General features: G+C 56.6%; 2 protein-coding genes across 16 annotated transcripts in view; both read right to left on the minus strand.

Annotated features, from left to right (window-relative positions):
• Window positions 1–6,056: 6,056 nt before the first annotated feature.
• UPK3B (uroplakin 3B) lies at window positions 6,057–12,274 on the minus strand. 3 transcript variants are annotated; one of them, XR_013415105.1, is made up of 6 exons: window positions 11,832–12,274; window positions 11,517–11,666; window positions 10,181–10,925; window positions 9,420–10,014; window positions 8,482–8,611; window positions 6,057–7,531 (listed from the first exon to the last, which is right to left on the minus strand). XR_013415105.1 is itself a non-coding variant. In XM_001109111.5 (6 exons), exons 1-6 carry the CDS (start codon window positions 11,914–11,916, stop codon window positions 7,372–7,374), a joined length of 831 nt encoding a protein of 276 aa, XP_001109111.2. In that variant the 5' UTR covers window positions 11,917–12,274; the 3' UTR covers window positions 6,057–7,371. The 3 variants fall into 3 exon arrangements, 2 of the variants coding, with proteins under 2 accessions (XP_001109111.2, XP_077852678.1); XM_001109111.5 differs by having other exon boundaries at window positions 9,420–9,499; window positions 10,700–10,925; XM_077996552.1 differs by lacking the exon at window positions 9,420–10,014 and having other exon boundaries at window positions 10,700–10,925.
• Window positions 12,275–17,387: 5,113 nt separating this feature from the next.
• Window positions 17,388–18,584, minus strand: part of DTX2 (deltex E3 ubiquitin ligase 2) — a 47,726-nt gene continuing 46,529 nt past the window's right edge. For all 13 annotated transcript variants that reach the window (XM_028845639.2, XM_077996498.1, XM_002803234.3 and 10 more), the window contains one exon: window positions 17,388–18,002. In XM_028845639.2, the coding sequence (XP_028701472.1) occupies window positions 17,775–18,002 (228 nt within the window). In that variant the 3' untranslated portion in view covers window positions 17,388–17,774. The remainder of the gene's footprint in view (window positions 18,003–18,584) is intronic.

Raw genomic sequence — 18,584 nt, forward strand, 5'->3', positions numbered from 1 at the left:
AAGCTTGGTCCCGCAGTACGCGGCCTCGCGTTCGGCCGGCCGGCCGGCCCCCCCACGTTACTTTCGCTCTCGGCTGCTTCCGCTTCTCGGTTTCCCTCTATGGAAGCACCACCCTGGGGGACTGGGTCCTGCGGGATAAGGTGCGGATATGGTGGGGGAAGTGTGGGTTCTAACCTTAGGGGGTCCTGGCTGTCTGGCAGCACAGGGGCCGAGGGAGCAGAGGGAGTCCTTTGTCTTGTAGGTCGCATTACTAGGACCTTGCAAGGCTCAAGGATGAATGGAGTTATCCAGGGCGGTGGGTCTTCCACAAGATTTTGCCACACTAGAATATAAGGAATTTGATCAGGATGTCCTGACTGCCCTGGCAGGAAAATCTTAGTTTTTACCTTAGTAATAATAGAGAGACAGAAAGTTCCTTTGGAGGGCCACCCTACGCCGAAAGAGGGCCACTCCGAACGGCAGAAAGTAACTAGCTTTCCCTTCTTTAGTTCTACGCTTAAGTTACGCCCCCGAGCCTTCACATCCTTAAAATTGGTAACAAGGAGTGAGAGCGGCGTGCCCTGGTTGTTGCCCATCTTTGGACTGCTCCTACAAAGAGAAGGAGGGACGAAAATGAGTGTGAAGCAGAGGGGAGTATCCGACAGGTCCGGTCCTGGAAGGGGAAGAAAAGGTTTTATGTTTCGTTTTGGACTTACACTTAACACTTAACAATAACGGACAGACAGTGAGAAACGATAAGCCTCGCGAGCGCGTGTCGGACTTCCGACCTGAGTCAGACGGGGCAACCAAGGATGGAGGCCCCCAGATGGGCACTGAGGGACGTCTCCCACCAGTCCCGAGTGGCTGTCTTTTAGCGCGTCCGCCAAGACCATGCCACTTATAAAACAGACCAATACAGATTACAGATTACGGATTTCGTGAAATTTCAGGGAGACAGACAGAGACAAAAACAGAGACAGTGACAAAGCCGGCTTACCTACAGATTAAGATCCATTGACTTGGGGGTCTGGTGGGCTTGGGGGAAATCCCGGACGAGCCCCCATTTGTTATGCCCAGACCGTTTATTCCCCGAAGAAGACCACCAGAGTCCAGAGTCAAAGCTAAGCAGCAAGGATCTTTATTACAGGTTCGAACCTGGAACTCTCCCTCGCTCGTGAAACGAGACGGGCAGGAGAGCTCCCTCACTGAGCTCCGAGCAGTGTTATATAGTCTAAGAAAAGTGGGCATAGAGTTATTATACAAATCAGATATATGATTGGCTAGTGTTTGAACAAGGCGATTTGGCTAACTATGATTGGTTCCTGCCATTTCTGATATTTTGGTTCAAACTTTGAGGCGGGAGAGCAGGTTTATGGCAGCAAGAGTTTATCTTACTTAAACACGTCTTGTGACCTTGCCTCAGAACTTACACAATCTCTGGTATGTGCAAAACAAAATCTCTGGTACGTGCAGAAAACCAGGTACTCACAGAACTTACGAAATCTCTGGTATGTGCAAAGATTAGAGAGCAGACCAAGGGTGTAGCGGGTGGGGGCGGGTACACATCTATCTTTGTGTCCTTTCACTCTGCAGTGGCACCCATGGTGGCCAAGGGGTGGCAGTAGGGATTGTGAGCTGGGAAGAACAGATCTGAACCAGGGCAGATAAAGGGGACTGGAGAGGAAGAGTTGGATTCCAGAAATATACAGGAGGTGGCCACAGGAATTGGGAGATGAGGCAGAGGGAAGAGGCCATGCCCAGTTTGTGATGTGGCCTACTCATGAATGCAAAAACTGGGGCCTTCTGTGCTTTGCAAGTGAGTGCACCACCCCAGTTTGCTTTACAGCAGGGCCCCGGGAAAAGGGGTTCTGGGGATGTCATCTTAATAGCAGGTGTGTTCCACAAGAACATTAATACATCATTAATATTTTTGAAAGACAAGACCGGGCATGGTGGCTCATGCCTGTAATCCCAGCACTTTGGGTGGTTGAGGCGGGTGGATCACTTGAGCTCAGGAGTTCGAGACCAGCCTGGGCACCATGGCGAAACCCTGTCTCTACTAAAAATACAAAAAATAGCCAGACACAGTGGTGTGTGCCTGTAATCCCAGCTACTTGGGAGGCTGAGGCAGGAGTATTGCTTGAACCTGGGAGGCAGAGGTTGCAGTGAGCCGAGATCACGCCACTGCACTCCAGTCTGGGCAACAGAACGAGACTCCATCTCAAGAAGAAGAAGAAAAAGAACGCAAGGGCACTGCCCAGCACAGGCACAGTCACATCAGGCCCTGGGGAGCTGTGCCAGGGCGTTCTGCCCAGCAGAGTCACACCGAAGAGGGTCCTCAGCCGAACCCCATCCCCTTGAGGACCAGCTCGTGACAGCTTTGAGCAGAACATGTCATGGGAATGGCATTGTGCAGAACCTTTTATTAAATGGCATTTAAAATATTCTCCAGGACTGTGCAGTTGGGGAAACGCCACGAAATCCATTGGCCCGGAACATAATGGCTCAATGGTTCAAAACAAATGCATTGTTAAAAAGGAAAAACAGCAACTGTTGTGGGGTAATGACTTGCAGATGACTCAGCAGGCCAAACATCAAAGGAATTCGGATGGCAGCAGGTGGGCACAGGCAGCCAGGAAACACCCTCCCTCGCTCTCACTTCCGGCGATCGCTTTAACTCCCTGGAGCGTCTAAACTACCCATTTCTCTCCATCATCCCTGCAATCCCCAAGCAAGAGCCACCTTGGTCTCCCGCTGGGATGTCAGTGGCTCCACTCTAGCTGAACTCTCCACGTCCACTCCTGCCCCTCGCCCGTTCCCCTCTCAGTATCCAGAGGGACCAGGTTCTTTTTTGTTCTTTTTTTTTTTTTAGACGGAGTCTCACTCTGTCGCCCAGGCTGGAGTGCAGTGGTGCGATCTCGGCTCACTACAACCTCCGGCTCCCAGGTTCAAGCAATTCTCCTGCCTCAGCCTTCTGGGCAGCTGAGACTATACACGCACGCCACCACACCTGGCTAATTTTTTTGCATTTTTAGTAGAGATGGGGTTTCATCATGTTGGCCAGGCTGGTCTCAAACTCCTGACCTCAGGGGATCCGCCCACCTCGGCCTCCCAAAGTGCTGGGATTACAGGCGTGAGCCACTGCGCCCAGCCAGGACCAGGTTCTAAACCTGATCACATTGCACCTCTGCTCCCAACATTCAGGAACTTCACACGGCAAGAACAGAATCTAGGTTCAGACAGGTGTGGTGGCTCACGTCTGTAATCCTAGCACTTTGGGAAGCCAAGGCAGGAGAATCAGTTTGGGAGGCCAGGAATTCGAGACCAGCCTGGGCAACATAGAGATCCACCTGGGCACAGTGGCTCATGCCCGTAATTCCAGCACTTTGGGAGGCCAAGGCAGGAGGATCACTTGAGGTCAGGAGTTCAAGACCAGCCTGGCCAACATGGTGAAATGCCATCTCTACTAAAAATGCAAAAATTAGCCGGGCGTGATGATGGGCACCTGAAATCCCAGCTACTTGGGAGGCTGAGACATGAGAATTGCTTGAACCCAGGAGGTGGAGGTTGCAGTGAGCTGAGATCACACCACTGCACTCCAGCCGGGATGACAGAGTGAGACCTGTCTCAAAAAAACAAAACAAAACAAAATAAAACATACCGACACCTAATCTCTATAAAATATTTTTAGAAGTTATCCAGGTGGGCCGGGTGCAGTGGCTCATGCCTGTAATCCCAGCACTTTGGGAGGCCGAGGCAGGTGGATCATCTGAGGTCAGAAGTTCAAGACCAGCCTGCCCAACATGGTGAAACCCCGTCTCTACTAAAAAAAAATACAAAAATTAGCCAGATGTGGTGGCAGGCACCTGCAGTCCCAGCTACTCGGGAGGCTGAGGCAGGAGAATGGCTTGAACCCGGGAAGCCGAGGTTGCAGTGACCTGAGATAGTACTGTCGCACTCCAGCCTGGGTGACAAGAGCAAAACTCCATCTCAAAAAAAAAAAAAAAGAAAAAAGTAAAGAAAGAACGAACCCCTAGGAAGCCCCTTGGCTCTCAGTGGGGGCCAGTAGCGTCCCCTAGGCTCCTGGGCTATAATTCAGTCTTTACACCCCAGGTTCCAAGATCTGTTTGGAGGGAGTTTCCAAAGTCAAGTTCCAGGCGGCTCCTGAGGGTGATGGCAGCTCCTCAGGAGGCCCAGAGAGGCTGTGCAGAAGGGAGGGGCACCTGCAGGCTCGCACGGGATGTCCCTGGCGCTGCACCTGGCATCAGCACAGATTCTGACAGTAAGAACAAACACAGAAGGGCCCCAGGACATTCAAAAGCCTGTGGCCAACATGGCGAAACCCCATCTCTACTGAAAATACAAAAATTAGCTGGGCGTGGTGGCAGGCACCTGTGATCCCAGCGACTCAGGAGGCCAGACTTGAACCCAGGAGGTGGAGGTTGCGGTGAGCAGAGATTGCACCACAGTACTCCAGCCTGGGCGACAGAGTGAGACTCCACCTCAAAAAAAAAAAAAAGAGTCTGTGGCAATCCTGCTCTTAGCTGGTCCTTGGACCCTGGGAGGACTCATTCATCATTTTCTTGTCACACAGTAAACATCAATGGCCCCCTCCTCCTCCCTCTCATGCCCCTTCGGGCTGGGCCCCTAGCCAGCTGTCTTGAGTCTGGATAGGACAGCGTGAGACAGTCTCCGCTGGGGGTCACTGATAGGGAGGTGGTCTTTTAACTTTTTTTTTTTTTTTTTTGAGATGGAGTCTCGCTCTGTCGTCCAAGCTGGAGTGCAGTGGCACGATCTCAGCTCACTGCAACCTCCGTTTCCCAGGTTCAGGTGATTCTCCTGCCTCAGCCTCTCAAGTAGCTGGGATTACAGGCACCCACCACCACACTGGGCAAATTTTTGTATTTTTAGTAGAGATAGGGTTTCACCATGTTGGCCAGGCTGGTCTCAAACCCCTGACCTCAAGTGATCTGCCTGACCTGGCCTCCCAAAGTTGGGATTACAGGCATGAGCCACCAAGCCCGTCTGTTAACTGTCTCTCAATTCCAGGCAGAGGGACCCAGGGTCCACCGTAGTGGGTTTTTGTTTGTTTGTGTGTTTTGTTTTGTTTTGCTTTTGAGATGGAGTCTCACTCTGTCGCCCAAACTGGAGGGCAGTGGCAAGATCTCAGCTCACTGCAACCTCCACCTCCCAGGTTCAAGTGATTCTCCTGCTTCAGCCTTCCGAGTAGCTAGGATTACAGGCCCCCCGCCACCATGCCCTGCTAATTTTTGCGTTTTTGGTAGAGACAGGGTTTTGCCACATTGGCCAGGCTGGTCTTTAACTCCTGACCTCAAGTGATCTGCCTGCCTCAGCCTCCCAAAGTGCTGGGATTATAGGTGTGAGCCACCGCGCCCAGCCTGTTCGTTCAAGACAGGGTCTCACTCTATTGTCCAGGCCAGAGTGCAGTGGTGCGATCACAGCTCACTGCAGCCTTAAACTCCTGGGCTCAGGTGATCCTCCTGCCTCAGCCTCCCAAGTAGCTGGGGCTAGAGGTACATGCCACCACCCCTGGCTAATCTTTTTTTAATTTTTAGTAGAGATGGAGTCTCACTATGTTGCCCCAGCTGGCCTGGAACTCCTGGGCTCAAGTAATCCTGCCTCAGCCTCCCAAAGTGCTAGGATTCTAGGTATGAGTCATGGCACCCAGCCTATCACAGTAGTGTAACCTAAAGGGGCTGGCTCCCCTGGCCAGACTTCACCTGGGACACCGAGGCATTTGACTGAATCTGTTTCTGTCTATACCTGGAGGGGCTCTGGTGGCTGGTGGGGGTGCAGGCAGCATGGAGGAGGGGCTCTCAGAGATGAGGGGCTCAAGGGCTTGCTTGGAAGGGAGCACGACCAAAACCACATATCTGGCCCTGAAACGCATGTGTGGCTTTTCCTGGGTTATTAGAAGATGGGGGCACCTCAAAGTACAAGCCAGGACAGCAATCAAGGGACAGGCTCGGGGTAATCCCATGGGGCAGAAGCTGAGCAGGGCCCTGGGCTCCCAGTATAAATTTCCTGTCCCGGCAGGGGCACCATTCAGGCCAGGGTGGGCTCCAGACCGCATTTATTCACCTCCAAAGAGGGCTGCAGCCCAAGGGTCACCACCGAGCGCCCTCTGTGGGCAGGGCCTGCAGGCCGGGAGCCGTGGTCACATTAGAGGGCCCGGGAGCGCGGCCCAAGGGGGCGTGCGCAGCGGCCGTGGACAGAGTGCAGCGGGCAAGTCATTGAGCCTCAGTTTCTCCATTTAGAAAATCGCGGCGGCTGGGCGGACTGTATGGCACGCAGCGGGCTCTCAGGCGTGACTGCTCATCCTCTGGCTTGGCGGAAGCAGGCCTAGAGTACTGACCTCCACCGACCCCGCCACGCGGCATCTGCTACCGCCTTGGAGATAGGAGGGGCAGCGAATAGGAGTGCGCATGCGCACTGTCCGTGAGGCGGCCTGGCTGCGGCTCCCTGGCGCTCCCGAGTGGCGACGACGGGAACCACCGGCCTTGTACGCAGATGGACACTTGGGGTTCTTCTGCACAGAGGGTCCTTCCAGGTGATGGAGGCTCCTGGGTCCCGGAGAGCCTCCTGGGATGGCAGTCTAAGGGCATGACAGACCCCCTACAGCAACAGGTCACATCTGGACACGTGGTCATCTCAGGTCTAGAGAAGGCAGCTCCCCAAGGTCAGGACCAGCTATGCCTGAAGCCCGAAGTCTAACACTGTATGTGGCATACAGCAGGTGCTTAATAAATGCTTGAGAGGGTGGATAAGGGCGAGAGCCATCCGTATGCACAAGAGGGTTGTAGGTGGTGGCCAGAATTGGTAGTCAGATGACCATGGAGAGTCCCACTCTCAGAAAGGTGCTGTGCCCAGGGGCAGTAGGGACGCCTCTGAATCCTTACCCTGCCCAGCCACTGATGGGTGGGACAGGGGACAGAGGGCGGCTCAGGTCTCATAGGCCCCGGGATGAGCCCAGCTTCCTGCACCAGGCAAAGCACGGTCCCCTGCAGGCCTCCTCCTGGGGTCTGGAAGATTGCTGTCAGGGTGGCCTGTCCACACAGCCTCCAGCCTTCCTCGAAGGAGGTCAGGTGAGACAGAGATGGGAATGGAGGTGGGGACTGGGTGTCCAGTCTGCCCATGACCCTCCCCTAAACCCTCCTGAGTGCAACTTACAGATGTTTGGAGAGGGAGAGAAACCGGAAAGGCAGAGGCAGGGGGGCTGGTGCTGGGATTTCAGGCAGGGTAGGGGGTGTGCTGGCCAGCGGGGAAAGGCAAGCAGCCCTGAGGGGGCCTGTGGGTGCAGAAGCTGGGACAGAGCACCATGCACTCTCTCCCTGCGCCCCACCTCCCCCAGCCCCATGCACAGAGGCCAGGCTAGGGGCTGAGGCTGGGGAGGGGGTCCTGGCCAGGCTCGCAGCCCACTGGCAGTGTGGCAGCCTCGCTGGGCGGGATGTGGTGGGTCATGTAGCGCTTCCCCATGAAGGAGCCGATCCGCAGCTGCTCCGGGGCCTCCTCCGGCCACCACAGGCTGGAGCTGGGTGGGGAGAGGAGGAGGAACAGATGTATGTGTCTGCCATGTGGGGCGGGTGCTGGGTCAGGGCCTGTTCTCTCTCCCTGCTCCCTCACCTGCAGTCTCTCTCATTTTTTTTTTTTCTTCTTTTTTTGAGATGGAGTCTGGCTCTGTCACCCAGGCTGGAGTGCAGTGGTACAGTCTCGGCTCACTGCAAGCTCCGTCTCCCGAGTTCAAGCAATTCCCCTGCCTTAGCCTCCCAAGTTGCTGGGATGACAGGCTGGCGCCACCACACCCGGCTAATTTTTGTATTTTTAGTAGAGACGGGGTTTCACCATGTTGCCCAGGCTGGTCTTGAACTTTTGGCCTCCCGTGATCCTTCTACCTTGGCCTCCCAAAGTGCTGGGATTACAGGCATGAGCCGCTGCACCCGGCCTCACCCGCAGTCTCTGATCCCTCCTTCCTCCTTTCTAGAACCAATTGGAGGACCACCTCTCCAGGTGGCCACCCTGACTACCCTGGCATCAGCTTACTAAACCACCAGAGGATCCACAGAGAGCAGGTGAGGCCCGGGAGGAGAAGGGCCTTGGCTGGGACACACTGAAAGACAGGGCCTGGGTGAGGCAGGCCCTCCTGAACCTGTCCCCAGAGGGGCTGCTGGCCCCCATCACTGACCCCCAAGGTGCGAGATACTCAGGGTGGGAATTCCCTGCACAGGCCCTGGGAGGGGCGCTGCCCAGCTCGAAAGCATAGCATCGGGCTGGGCAAGGTGGCTCACGCCTGTAATCCTAACACTTTGGGAGGCCGATTCAGGAGGATCGTTTGAGCCCAGCAGTTCCAGACCAGCTTGGGCAACATAGCAAGTCCCTGTCTCTAAACCCCATGGCATGCCTGGAGGGCTTCCAGACACTGGGACCAGTTCAATGGAAGGGGTTCTGGGTGAGAGAGGGGCCCGAGGGGGTGTCCCCACTCACAAGCGTGCGGTAGAGGCTGCCAAGAAGGCCAAGAGCAGGAGGCCGGTCAGAGAAGAGAGGATGGAGGTAATGATGATCATGCTGCCACTTCGCCGCCCTGGCCAGGTGTCGATGGATCCGGGGGTCTTCCCTGCACACACACCAGCTGCTCAGAGAGGCTGCCCCTCGACCCCAGGGCTGGCTGTCACCTCCTCCCTTTCTCCCTCCCCACCCATGCTCACGTAGCCTCAAGGCCTGGCTTTCTCATATCCCGAGGCACCCCCCTGAGCCCAACCCCCTGTCCCAATTCCTCTGTGCTCTTCCAGCCTGGACCACGGCCTCCGCCCTGCTCCTACCTTCTAGGTTGCTCCCACCCACGTGCTTATCCACTGCCCTGCTCCCTGGAGCCCAGCAGTCAAGGCCTTCAGATGACAAGACTTCCACCCCACACCCCCTGACCTCTGAAGCCATCTCCCAGGAGACCCCCACCCTAACACCCGGGCCGCGGCACTAGAAACTTCTTGGGCCTGGTACATTCACACTCGCCCCTTGGGGTCTGCTCAGAACTCAAGCTGGCTGCCTCCCCAGCCAGCCCCGACCTGACTCTGACCCCCCCCACATCCTCTTCCTCCCTCCCAGCAGGGGCTGACACAGCCTGACTCCCTCTAGCAGTGGGGAGGCTGTCTCTGCCCACAGTGTGGCTGGAGCCCAAGAGTTGGCAAACGCTTGCTGATGGGCCGAGATGGTGCCCCTGCCAACGGGGCTGGCTCAGTGCCCCACGCCCCCAGCATGAGGATCTGTTGGGGGTTGGGCCTGACTTGGACGTGGCCTCCAGGCCCCCAGCCCTGTGGGAGCAGGGGTGCGCCCAGCTCAGCAGAGGGTGACGAGGTGGCCCAGAGAGATGGGTGAGTCCACTGGGGGCAAACAGAAGCCAGGGCGCCCCTCCTGCCCAGCGCTACCTTGGTGGAGAGTGATGGGGTCTGACCACTTGGTCTCGGCCCTGGGTGAGCCCCCGGCGTCCATCAGGAGGAACTTCACGCTGGGGACGGGAGGTGGTGGGGGAGGAGGGGAGAGACTCAGAGGCTGGGACCACCCCAGGCAGGGCCAGGTCCCCCAGCAGCTCCTCTGGGCCCCTCCCATGGATGTGGAGTGGGGGTGCCAGTCAAGGGCAGCAGCCGGTGGCCTGGCCCTGCTCTGAGAATCCCCTGAGATGTCTCCAGCCACTTGGCCTGTGTCACCATCCCCCATCCCCCTGAGCAGTTGCTCTCCAGACACCAGACCTGGGCCGGGGATGGTTTAGGGGCCCCAGTTCCTAAATGCCATGAGTCCAAAGTGCAGGTGAAGGTGGCTTAGCAAGGCACATGGGCAGGGGTCCCAGGCCTCCCAGAGGGGCAGCAGTAGCCGGAGGGCGGGGGGCTCAGTCACCAGCAGCCCAAGGACCGAGGGCACTAGGAGCCCCGCAGAGGGGCTCGGTTTGTGTCTTTGCAGGGCTGGGAGCTCTGGAAGGTCTGGGCAGTGGGGAAGGACCTGGCAGGTTGGCACTGAAAAGAGTGGCTGCGGGGGACAGGGCGGGGCGTGGAGCTGAAAGCTGAGCCAGGGTGTGGCGGCGGGGAGGGCAGAGGGTGGACCTGGAGAGTGGGTGAGAGGGCAGAGGGGGGCTGGGTAGAGCGGGGTGCTGTTCCAGCTTCTCCACGCCCTGCCTTCCCGGCTCCCCCCGGGCCTGGTCTTCCTGAGGCCACCCCACCTCGTCCTGTGCCCGGACAGTCCTGACCTGGACACACAGCCTGCTTCCCCATCCCGGCTCCACCCCGACCTTGGCAGGCCACTTGACCTCCTGTGCCTCAGTTTCCTCATCTGTAAGAGCCGGTGGGAGCCACCTCTCTTGCTCCCTGCCTCATATCCACAAGACTGGGTCTGAACTCGGCCCCCAAGTTTCCTGCTAGATCTGCCCATGGTGGGGGTCAGGGGCCTAGACTTTGGGGAAGCTGCCCCCTCCCACCTTGACTAAGATCCCGCCTCCCCGTGGTGCCCACCCGCTCCTCCTGGGCCTTGCCCGGCCCCAGCTGAGGTGAGCACTGTTGCTGACTCTACAGTGGAAGGAGCTCGGGCTTGCAAAGGGAAGGACAGGGGCCAGAGGACCCCTGGGAATATGGTAGAGAGAGCATCCTTGGTCCCAGCAACGCCTCCTCCCCAAGCACAGCCCCAGTCCCAGGGCCCCGGTGGTGGGGGTACCACCCACCGATAGGGTCCAGGGCCAGGGAGGGGTGCGTTGCAGAAGGGCCGCTGATGGCAACCGTGGTCATGGCCCACCCGCAGCACGGGGGCACCTCCGCTGCCCACCAGGGGGTCGTCACAGGGCAGCCGGTCCAGAGACAGGGGCAGGGTCATGTAGTGGCCGTCGGTCAGCAGCTGTGGGGAGGCCGGGATGTCAGCCAGTGTCTCTGGGTTCTGGAAGTTCCTGGAGGCTGCAATATGAGAGAACAGATAGGGGTAGGAGGGGAGAGACCAGCTTTGTGCTTATGAGCCAGGGTTCTGTGTTCACCCACGCTCCAGCCCTGACCCCCCATGCCACCTCCTCCCTCAGGACCCCCAGAGATAGTCCAGATCCACAGTTGACTTTGTTACCCCTGAAGGAGAGCTTCCCTCTGGCCTTCTGTCCTCACCCAGAGCCAGGAGTGGGGAGCAGCGGGCGGTCCCAACCTTCCCAGCTCCAGCCCCATCACAGTGCACCGGCCCTGCCCCCCACGAAGCCACATCCTGCCAGGTTGCAGCCTAGGTTTTCCATCCAAAGGAAGAACTACTTGGATTCAGAGAAAGGGCTGCAGAGCTGTTGACAAACCCGCCACTTAAACAACTCCCGGGATTTGGTGCTCACTATGTGTGTATTTTTCAATACACATATCACCCCTTTGGATAAAGCCCCATTCATCCACACCTATCTCCCAAAGGCCCCACAAGGGCTCAGTCATTGAAGGCGCTTGCTGGTGAGGGGCTCCTAGGGCCCACCACTCTCCTCGGCCATCACCGTCACCCAGGCCCCACAGCTGTCCCCGCACCATTGCTGAAGGCCACCACGAGCCAGACGGTGTCGCTGGCGCTGGCATGCCCGTCGAAGACACAGCGCGGCTGCTCCAGGGAGAAGGTGGTGGCTGTGACCTTCCCTTCCAGGTCCCAGGCTGTTATCTGCGGCGTGTAGGGCACCAGCTCTGTGGCCACGGGGGACAGAAAGTGAGCCACGGAGACGGGCTTGGGGGTTCCTGGGGCTGCCTCTCCCAGTCAGAGGCGGGTGGGCGCCCAGGGTCCAATCACTCCCGCAGGGCCCCCAGCCCCTTGGGTCTGGCTGGACGCGTCCATCCAGGACCCCCACTCACCCAGGCTCAGGCTGGGCCGGAGACAGTTCAGTGCCATGAGGAGCATGTGCAGCCCTAGGAGAGGCTGCCCCCGGGGGAGCCCCATGACAGGTGCCAGCACCCAGGAGGCTCAGGGGCTGGTCTGGCTGCCTTGGGCTGCACCCCACCCCCAGCAGCTTGGCCCTGGAGAAGCTGGTTAATCAGGCTGCCCCAGGGGCTGGAAAGACCTGCAAATGTAAGCGCACCCCACCCCCTTCCTCCCAGTCCAGCCCCCAGCAGGGAGGAGCTGGGGGCGGTTCTGGAGGGAGGCAGGCCAGTGCCCAGCCCCACTGCCAGGGCCGAGGGAGAGGGACCACTGGACCCCGGATGCCAGCCAGGCCTTCCTGGAACCTGGATTGGGGCCCCTCCCAGTCTCTCGGCCCTGGGGAGGAGGGTCTGGCTTTTGGAAACTTGGGCTCAGGACCACATGCTTGAGATTCCTGCGCCCCAGGTGCCAGGAGCCTCCCTCTGGCCGTCTGTCCCCACCCAGAGTCAGAAGTGGGGAGTAGCAGGCACCCTCAACCTGCCCAGCCCCAGCCCCATCACAGCGCGCTGACCCTGCCCCCAACGAGGCCACATCCTCCCAGGTCACATCCTTGATTCCCCATCCAAAGGAAGAAGAACTTGGATTCAGAGAAAGGGCTGCAGAGCCCTTGACAGGTGACAAACCCGCCACTTACACTACTCCCGGGACTTGGCGCCATGTGTGTATTTTTCACATATATAACCACATACCTTCACAGCTCAGTGGCTTAAATAGATATGTCACCCAGGGAGGGCAGTGGTGAGAGCACAGCTAACTGGAGCCTCAAACTCCCAGGTTCAAGTAATCCTCCAACTTCAGTCTCCCCAGTAGCTGGAACCACAGGCACGCAACACCATGCCCTGGCTAATTTATTTATTATTTTTTAAAATTTTATTTAATTTTTTTTTTTTTTTTTTTTGAGACGGAGTCTAGCTCTGTTGCCCAGGCTGGAGTGCAGTGGCCGGATCTCAGCTCACTGCAAGCCCCGCCTCCTGGGTTCACGCCATTCTCCTGCCTCAGCCTCCCGAGTAGCTGGGAGTACAGGCGCCCGCCACCTCGCCCGGCTAATTTTTTTTGTATTTTAGTAGAGACGGGGTTTCACCGTGTTAGCCAGGATGGTCTCGATCTCCTGAACTCGTGATCCGCCCGTCTCGGCCTCCCAAAGTGCTGGGATTACAGGCTTGAGCCACCGCGCCCGGCCTAATTAATTTTTTTTTAAGATGGAGTCTCCTCTGTTGCCCAGGCTGGAGTGCAGTGGTGTGATCTGGGCTCACTGCAACCTCTGCCTCCCAGGTTCAAGCGATTCTCCTGCCTCAGCCTCTCGAGTAGCTGGAATACAGGCACATGCCACCAGGCCCAGCTAACTTTTGTATTTTAGTAGAGACAGGGTTTCACCATGTTGGCTTGGCTGCTCTCAAACTCCTGATCTCAAGTGATCCGCCTGCCTCAGCCTCCCAAAGTGCTGGGATTACAGGCGTGTGCCACCGTGCCTGGCACCCCCGCCAATTTTTTTTTTTTTTTTTTTTTTTGAGACGGAGTCTGGCTCTGTCACCCAGGCTGGAGTGCAGTGGCGCGATCTCGGCTCACTGCAAGCTCCGCCTCCCGGGTTCACGCCATTCTCCTGCCTCAGCCTCCCGAGTAGCTGGGACTACAGGCGCCCGCCACCTCGCCCGGCTAGTTTTTTGTATTTTTTAGTAGAGACGGGGTTTCACCGTGTTAGCCAGGATGGTCTCGATCTCCTGACCTCGTGATCCGCCCGTCTCGGCCTCCCAAAGTGCTGGGATTACAGGCTTGAGCCACCGCGCCCGGCAATTTTTTTTTTTTTTTGAGACGGAGTTTTCACTCTTGTTGCTCAGGCTGGCTGGAGTACAATGGCCCGGTCTTGGCTCACTGCAACCTCCACCTCCTGGGTTCAAGCGATTCTCCTGCCTCAGCCTCCTGAGTAGCTGTGATTATAGGCATGTGCCGCCACATCTGGCTAATTTTGTATTTTTAGTAGAGATAGGGTTTCTCCATGTTGGTCAGGCTGGTCTCGAACTCCCGACAGAGTCTCACCCTGTCGCCCGACTATTTTTTTGGTATTTTTAGTACAGATGGGGTTTCACTGTGTTAGCCATGATGGTCTTGATCTGACCTCGCGATCTGCCCGCCTCGGCCTCCCAAAGTGCTGGGATTACAGGTATGAACCACTGCGCCCGGCCTGTGTCTGGCTTCTTTTACTTTTTCAAGGTTCCTCCTTGACTGTGATTGCTTCATTCCTTTTCACAGTTGAGTAATATTCCATCCTGTGAACGTGTCGCACTTTGATTCATCAGTGGATGCATAATTTGTTTTTTTCCTCTTTGGGGCTATTGTAAATAATGCTGCCATGAGCATCTGTGTGCAGGCTTCTATGGGGACATTTTCAATGCTCTTGAGTACGTACCTAGGAGCGGAACTGCGGTCACACGCTAATGCTCCTTTCAGAGGTTCCGTTTGCCGAAGTGGCTGCATCTTACATTCCCAGTAGCAGTGGATGAGGGTCTCATTTCTTGACATCCTCTCCAACATTGCTTTATTTTTGTTTCAGTATAGCCATCATAATGGGTGTAGTGTGGCATCTCATGGTTTTTATATTTTATTTTTGAGACGGTGTCTTTTTCTGTTGCCAGGCTGGAGTACGGTGTGGCACGATCTCGGCTCACTGCAACCTCCGCCTCTCGGGTTCAAGCAGTTCTCCCGCTTCAGCCTCCCGAGTAGCTGGGATTACAGGTGCTATCACCACACCCAGCTAATTTTTTATATTTTTGGTAGAGACACAGTTTCATCATGTTGTCTGGTCTCGAACTCCTGACCTCAAGCGATCCACCCACCTCGGCCTCCCAAAGTGCTAGGATTACAGGCGTGATTCACTGTGCCCAGCCTGGCCCTTTATCTTCTTCGGAGGAACATCTATTCTAGTTCTTTGCCCATTTTTAAATTGGGTTGTCTTTTTGTTGAGGTTTTCTCGTTTTTTGTTTGTTTTTGAGACAGGGTCCAGGCTGGAGTGCAGAGGCATAATCTCGGCTCACTGCAACCTCTGCCTTCTGGGTTCAAGCAATTCTCCTGCCTCAGCCTCCAAGCAGCTGGAAGTATAGGTGCCCACCAACACGCCCAGCTAATTTTTGTATTTTTAGTAGAGACAGGGTTTCACCATGTTGGCCAGGATGGTCTCAATCTCCTGACCTCAGGTGATCCGCCCACCTTGGCCTCACAAAGTGCTGGGACTATAGGCATAGGCCACTGCACCCAACCTATTGCTGAGTTCTAAGGGTTCTTTATATATTCTGGATACTAGATCCTTATCAGGAATGCGATTTGAAAATATTTTCTCCCATCCTCATCCTCAGAATCCTTTCAAGGAGAAGCATCCAAGGCTCAGGCACCCACCCCAACTCCTGCACTCATAGGCAGTGTGAGTACAGAGTCTCAAATGTGGAACCAGGCCAGGCACAGTGGCTCATGCCTGTAATCCCAGCACTTTGGTAGGCCGAGGCGGGAGGATCACCTGAGGTTAGGAGTTCAAGACCAGCCTGGCCAACACGGTGAAACCCTGTTTCTACGAAAAATACAAAAATTAGCTGGGCGTGGTGGTGGGTGTCTGTAGTCTCAGCTACTCAGGAGGCTGAGGAAGGAGAATCGCTTGAACCCGGAAGGTGGAGGTTGCAATGAGCCGTGATCGCGCCACTGCGCTCCAGCCTGAGCGACAGAGCGAGGTTCTGTCTCAAGAACAATCAACCAATCAAATGTGGAACCAAACAAGTTTGGGGTCCAGCTACGCTGGGGTCTTCTAGGGAGGCCTCAGTACCCTTTCTTCCCCGGACCACGTTACCATTAGGCATAGTGCCCTGGGCCCACACTGTTTATAAGAGCCCACATACATTCTTTTTTTTTTTTGAGACGAAGTCTCGCTCTGTCGCCCAGGCTGGAGTGCAGTGGCCGGATCTCAGCTCACTGCAAGCTCCGCCTCCCGGGTTCACACCATTCTCCTGCCTCAGCCTCCCGAGTAGCTGGGACTACAGGCGCCTGCCACCACGCCCGGCTAATTTTTTGTATCTTTTAGTAGAGATGGGGTTTCACCGTGTTAGCTAGGATAGTCTCGATCTCCTGACCTCGTGATCCACCCGCCTCAGCCTCCCAAAGTGCTGGGATTACAGGCGTGAGCCACCTCGCCCGGCCGAGCCCACATACATTTTTAATTTCTGTTAAAATCAGAAGGGAGAAAAATGAACCTTTAGGTGAGAGAAAATCCTCTAGTATACATTAATATATTCATCTTTATACCAACATGTTGTAAAATAGATTTTTCAACAGAGAAAGGGGCTCGCCAAGGCCAAAGTGCCTCTGCTTCCCACAGCCAGGAATGAGGTGGCCCTGCCGTCCCTCTCTGGTCCCAGGCCCAAACTCCTCCTCCTGGACAGGCAGCACGATCTTGACTGGGGATATCTGATCCAAATTCCAAGAGGGTCAACAATTAGAACTTTTACAATGGTGTCAGATCAACCCTGGCCTGGATTCCACCGACCTAGCCAAGCATTCAATCTGTGTCTTTTTATTATTGTTATTTTACAGATGGGATCTTGCTCTGTTGCCCTGGCTGCAGTGCAGTGGTGCAATCAGAGCTCAATGCAGCCTTGAACTCCTGGGCTCAAGCGATCCTCCCAACTCAGCCTTCCGACAGCTGGGACTACAGGCAGGTGCCAGCATGCCCGGCTTATTTTTTTTTTGAGACGGAGTCTCGCTCTGTGGCTCAGGCTGGAGTGCAGTGGCATGATCTTGGCTCACTGCAACCTCCACCTGCTGGGTTCAAACGATTCTCCTGCCTCAGCCTCCTGAGTAGCTGGGATTACAGGAGCATGCCACCACGCCTAATTTTTGTATTTTTAGTAGAGACAGTGTTTTGCCATGTTGGCCAGGCGGGTCTCAAATTCCTGACCTCAGGTGATCCACCTGTCTCGGCCTCCCAAACTGCTAGGATTAGAAGCATGAGCCACGGCACCTGGCCTAACCTTTCTTTAGAGATGAGGTCTTGCAATTTTGCTCAGGCTGGTCTCAAACTTTTGGACTAAAGTGAGCCTCCTGTCTTGACCTCCTGAGCAGCTGGGATAACAGGCATGCGTCACCATCCCTGGTTCAAGTCATTGCACCTTTGAACCTGCGTCCACATCAGTAAAACAGACAGCAGCTCCAATCCTAAGTGAATGGCATTTTGTGAACCACAACCCCAGGGCCACAAAGGTGACAGCTGGTGCTCTGGGGTGACAGCCCCTGGCACAGCAGGGTGATCAGTGTGGGGCATGTGGAGGCGGCATAGTCCAGTACCATAGGCTTCCCCACGCCTCGCTGTGGCCTGTTCTTCAGTAATTAAATGGGAGCCGATGAGCACATGGGACCTCCTCCTGCTCTGATGCAGGAAGTGTGGGGGGGCACGCGTGCACACACACACACACACATGCACACACATGTACGCATGCACACACCCAGGACCTGCTGACTTTGGCTATAGAGCATTTATTGCAAACAAAATTGAGGTAAAAGAAGCTGACCCAGAACCCACGCCCGTCCAGGCTGGGGAAGTCTCTAGTTGCCCCACACCAGGCCCCGAGCACCGCAGGCCCGAAGCAGCCCCCAGAGGACAGACGGGCCCTGCGCACTGAGGTAGCTGCATCTTAAGCCCCCATGAGTACAACTGCCCAGGGCTGCCCAATTCCTGGAGGGGAGGAAGGAGAGGCAGGCAGGGGGAGCCCCGGCTTCAGGTGGGGCACACCCCACACCCCCAACAAACCTCCCAGCCTCTCGGGCTGGGCACTTCCTGCCTGGCCACCCAGCCAGCCATGGGGCAGCGGGGTGGCCACCAGAGGCGGCTGTGCTGGGGCACAAGGTCACTGCTGCTCCAGACAGTCCTCGGTCACCCCCTGGGCGGCCAGCTCAGCCAGCACGTTCTGCAGGTAGTTGGGGTCGGGGTAGCCATGGCCTGTAACGTTGCGGTCCATCTCTGTCTTGTGGTGGATCTCGTTCCACACCACAGTGTCCGTCTCACCTGTGGTGCTGGACGTGCCCACTGTAAAGATGAGCCGCCTCTTCCAGGCTACCTTCAGGAGCTCTAGGACCTGCCCGGGGAGGAGGAGGGGGAAGAGGAAGCAGGGACCGGGAAGTGAGAGGGGCTCAGTGAGCAGGCACAGGCTGGCACCATGTTCTTCCCATCCCAGCCCCTCCCGGGTGACCTCATCCACTCCCTGGCACTCACCCCATCTGCAGGGAACCCAAAACTGCCCACTGGACAGTACATTAGGATCCCACAGAAGCCTGGGCTCCAGCCCACCCTGCCTCGGTGCCGGCCACTGCCATCGTTTGGTCCTGATGCCCAGGCACCATGCTCGAGTCCTCCCTGCTTCCAGAGCCGGTGCTGGACGAGCGCCTGCCCGTCCACCCTCCCTGGTGGAATCCAGGCCTCCCTGCCCTCTCCTCACCTCCAGCTCCGCCACCTCGAGCCCATTCTCACACGGCCAGAGGAGCTTTTCCAAAGCTCCATCAGCAGCTCCACCTCCGTGGCTTCCCTGGGCGCTCAGAACCAGCTCTACCCCTGGGGCTGGCCTGGGGGATGGCCCTGCCTTCACGCCCTCACCACGGGCTCCCACCCTCCTCGACAGCTGTCCTGCCTGCCTGGAAGGCTCATCCCCAGCCTTCTCTGC

The sequence above is a fragment of the Macaca mulatta genome, chromosome 3 (assembly GCF_049350105.2).
Source record: "Macaca mulatta isolate MMU2019108-1 chromosome 3, T2T-MMU8v2.0, whole genome shotgun sequence".
Classification (NCBI taxonomy): Eukaryota; Metazoa; Chordata; class Mammalia; order Primates; family Cercopithecidae; genus Macaca; species Macaca mulatta.

Bases quoted from the DNA above. Each gene is read 5' to 3' on its own strand.
- UPK3B (XM_077996552.1), bottom strand. From the start codon at position 11,916: ATGGGGCTCCCCCGGGGGCAGCCTCTCCTAGGGCTGCACATGCTCCTC. The intron at 11,667-11,831 runs GTGAGTGGGGGT...CCGTGGCCACAG, and splicing joins CCGGCCCAGCCTGAGCCTGG to AGCTGGTGCCCTACACGCCG. The intron at 7,532-8,481 runs GTGAGTGGGGAC...CTCCCCACCCAG, and splicing joins GCAGCCTCTACCGCACGCTT to CTCCAGCCTGTGGTGGCCGG.